At 44.8% G+C, this 1,952-nt stretch overlaps 1 protein-coding gene across 1 annotated transcript; it reads left to right on the top strand.

Moving 5' to 3' along the window:
- Nucleotides 1-684: 684 nt before the first annotated feature.
- On the top strand, nucleotides 685-1,467 carry LOC104941739 (protein FAM184A-like; the record flags this gene model as incomplete). The annotated part of the gene is made up of 3 exons (XM_010766872.1): nucleotides 685-799; nucleotides 1,031-1,128; nucleotides 1,314-1,467. Coding segments are annotated over 3 exons (367 nt in total), but the record flags the coding sequence as incomplete, so codon positions are not given.
- Between the last annotated feature and the right edge of the window lie 485 nt (nucleotides 1,468-1,952).

Raw genomic sequence — 1,952 nt, forward strand, 5'->3', positions numbered from 1 at the left:
CTCTACCCTCGTGTGCTGACATTTTTTTCATTAAGATTTTTTCATTACAAGCCCCAGGCTGTTATTCGTGAGTTTAATTAAGAAGGCTTGGACACATTTACTGCAGTTTGTTTAAGGTATTTAATGATTCATTTAAACAGATATACTGTACTCTAAACCAGTATCCAGCACCTTCATCCCTGCCCTGCTCCTCATCCTCTCATTTTTAATCCATCTTGCCTTGCAGCCACTAATGTAGTTCTCCTCCAGCACTAAATCCTGCGGGGGTTTAACTACTTCAGCTTGAGTGGCGTGTGGAGGGCCAGAGCTGTCATTTTGGCCAAAACAAATCTATTTTCTGTTATTTTTCACTCGCTGATTTGTTGTTATTTGTCCCTGTGTGCTGTCACTTGGTGTCAGGACTCTCCAACTGCAGCTCTCAGTGTTTGGCATACTGTATATATGTGAGTCGAACCAACCTCCACCAGTGACAAGCTGTCAGAACAAATCCTGACAAACAGTCTGAAGAGGATTAATGACAGCTCAAAGATGTTGACCTAATTGAATGTTTGCAGTATATCGAGCCACTTATGTATTTCCTGGAGTTACATTACTTCTCAAACCACCAAGAAGAAACGTGTCCTTGCTGCTGTTTCTCTGTTTCTCTGATCTGTGCGTTTCTTCACCTCCTCCTCTCGGTTTCAGATCTCTCTGCTGAAGCAGTCTCTGGAGCTGCAGCTGTCTCAGTCTCAGTCCTCTCTGCAGCAGCTGCAGTCTCAGTTCAACCAGGAGAGGGAGCTGCTGAGCCAGCAGCTCAAAGGTCAGCTGCTCTAAGGTTTTCAGAAAACAAGACGTGGTTATTTTTGCTCGTTTGCATGAGATGAACGGTTATTAAAAAGTACATTTCAACAACAAGGCAATTCAAAGTGCTTTCGGACATACTGTGATGTATTGAGACATAACAAACCAAAATACATGTTGAAAGATACAGTTGATTTAATATATAACTGTTTTTGTTTATGTTTATGTCTGTGTGTGTGTGTGTTTGCAGAGATGCAGAGAGAGCATCAGAGGAGAGAGCATCGACTACAGGAGGCTCACTGCTGCGCCCTGAGCACCATGGAGGAGGCCCGGCAACACCAGTTCAGGGTAGGACACACACACACACACACACACACACACACACACACACACACACATTGTTTGTCTTCTGCGTTTCAGCTTCATAAACGCAAAGTCAAATTCCCCACATGAAATGCCAAATCATCCTGCAGGTTCTCGTTGTCTCTACCCATTTGTTGATGTAACTGTGTTATGTAATGGTCCTGTTTCAGACCCTGGAGGAGCGTCTGAAGCAGGAGCAGAGGGAGGAGGTGCACGCTCTGAAGGAGGCGCACCGGAGGACCCTAGACATCCTGAGGCAGCAGTCGGACCAGGAGCTGCAGACACTGCGCTTTGAGCTGGAGGACGAGGGCAAAGCCAAGCTGGGTAACTGAGGAGAAACACAAGATTAACTAAGATCATGCATAAAGAAAATATTAAAGATACAAAAAATACAAAATACACATCCTGTAACAGTTCTAAAGATATTTAGAACCTGCCTACCTTTTGCACATAGTTGGTATTTAACAACAAGGCGTGTTATAGTCTGTGTTATTGTGTGGGGGTCTACTAGGGCCCGTGGTGGTTATGTAGTCTGCGGTATCTCTTAAACCAAAGCAGTAACGTGTAATACTCTCAGTGAAGATGCTTTTAACCTGCTGCTGTGTTGATGCTTGTTCCTGAAGTGATGACAACAAGATGCTGACTATTAGTGGTTATGTTTCTACCCATGATGCTGTGGTGTTGCTTGACGTTTCCCCCCCCTGTGTTAATGTTCCCCCCCTGTGTTAATGTTCCCCCCCTTTACCTCAGCATGTCGTTGTGTCCCTGAAGACTCTTCACCCCAAATTGCTCCTGTGGGGATTGCCCAC

The sequence above is a fragment of the Notothenia coriiceps genome, unplaced genomic scaffold (assembly GCF_000735185.1).
Source record: "Notothenia coriiceps isolate Sejong01 unplaced genomic scaffold, NC01 NC01_scaffold00003817, whole genome shotgun sequence".
Taxonomy (NCBI): domain Eukaryota; kingdom Metazoa; phylum Chordata; class Actinopteri; order Perciformes; family Nototheniidae; genus Notothenia; species Notothenia coriiceps.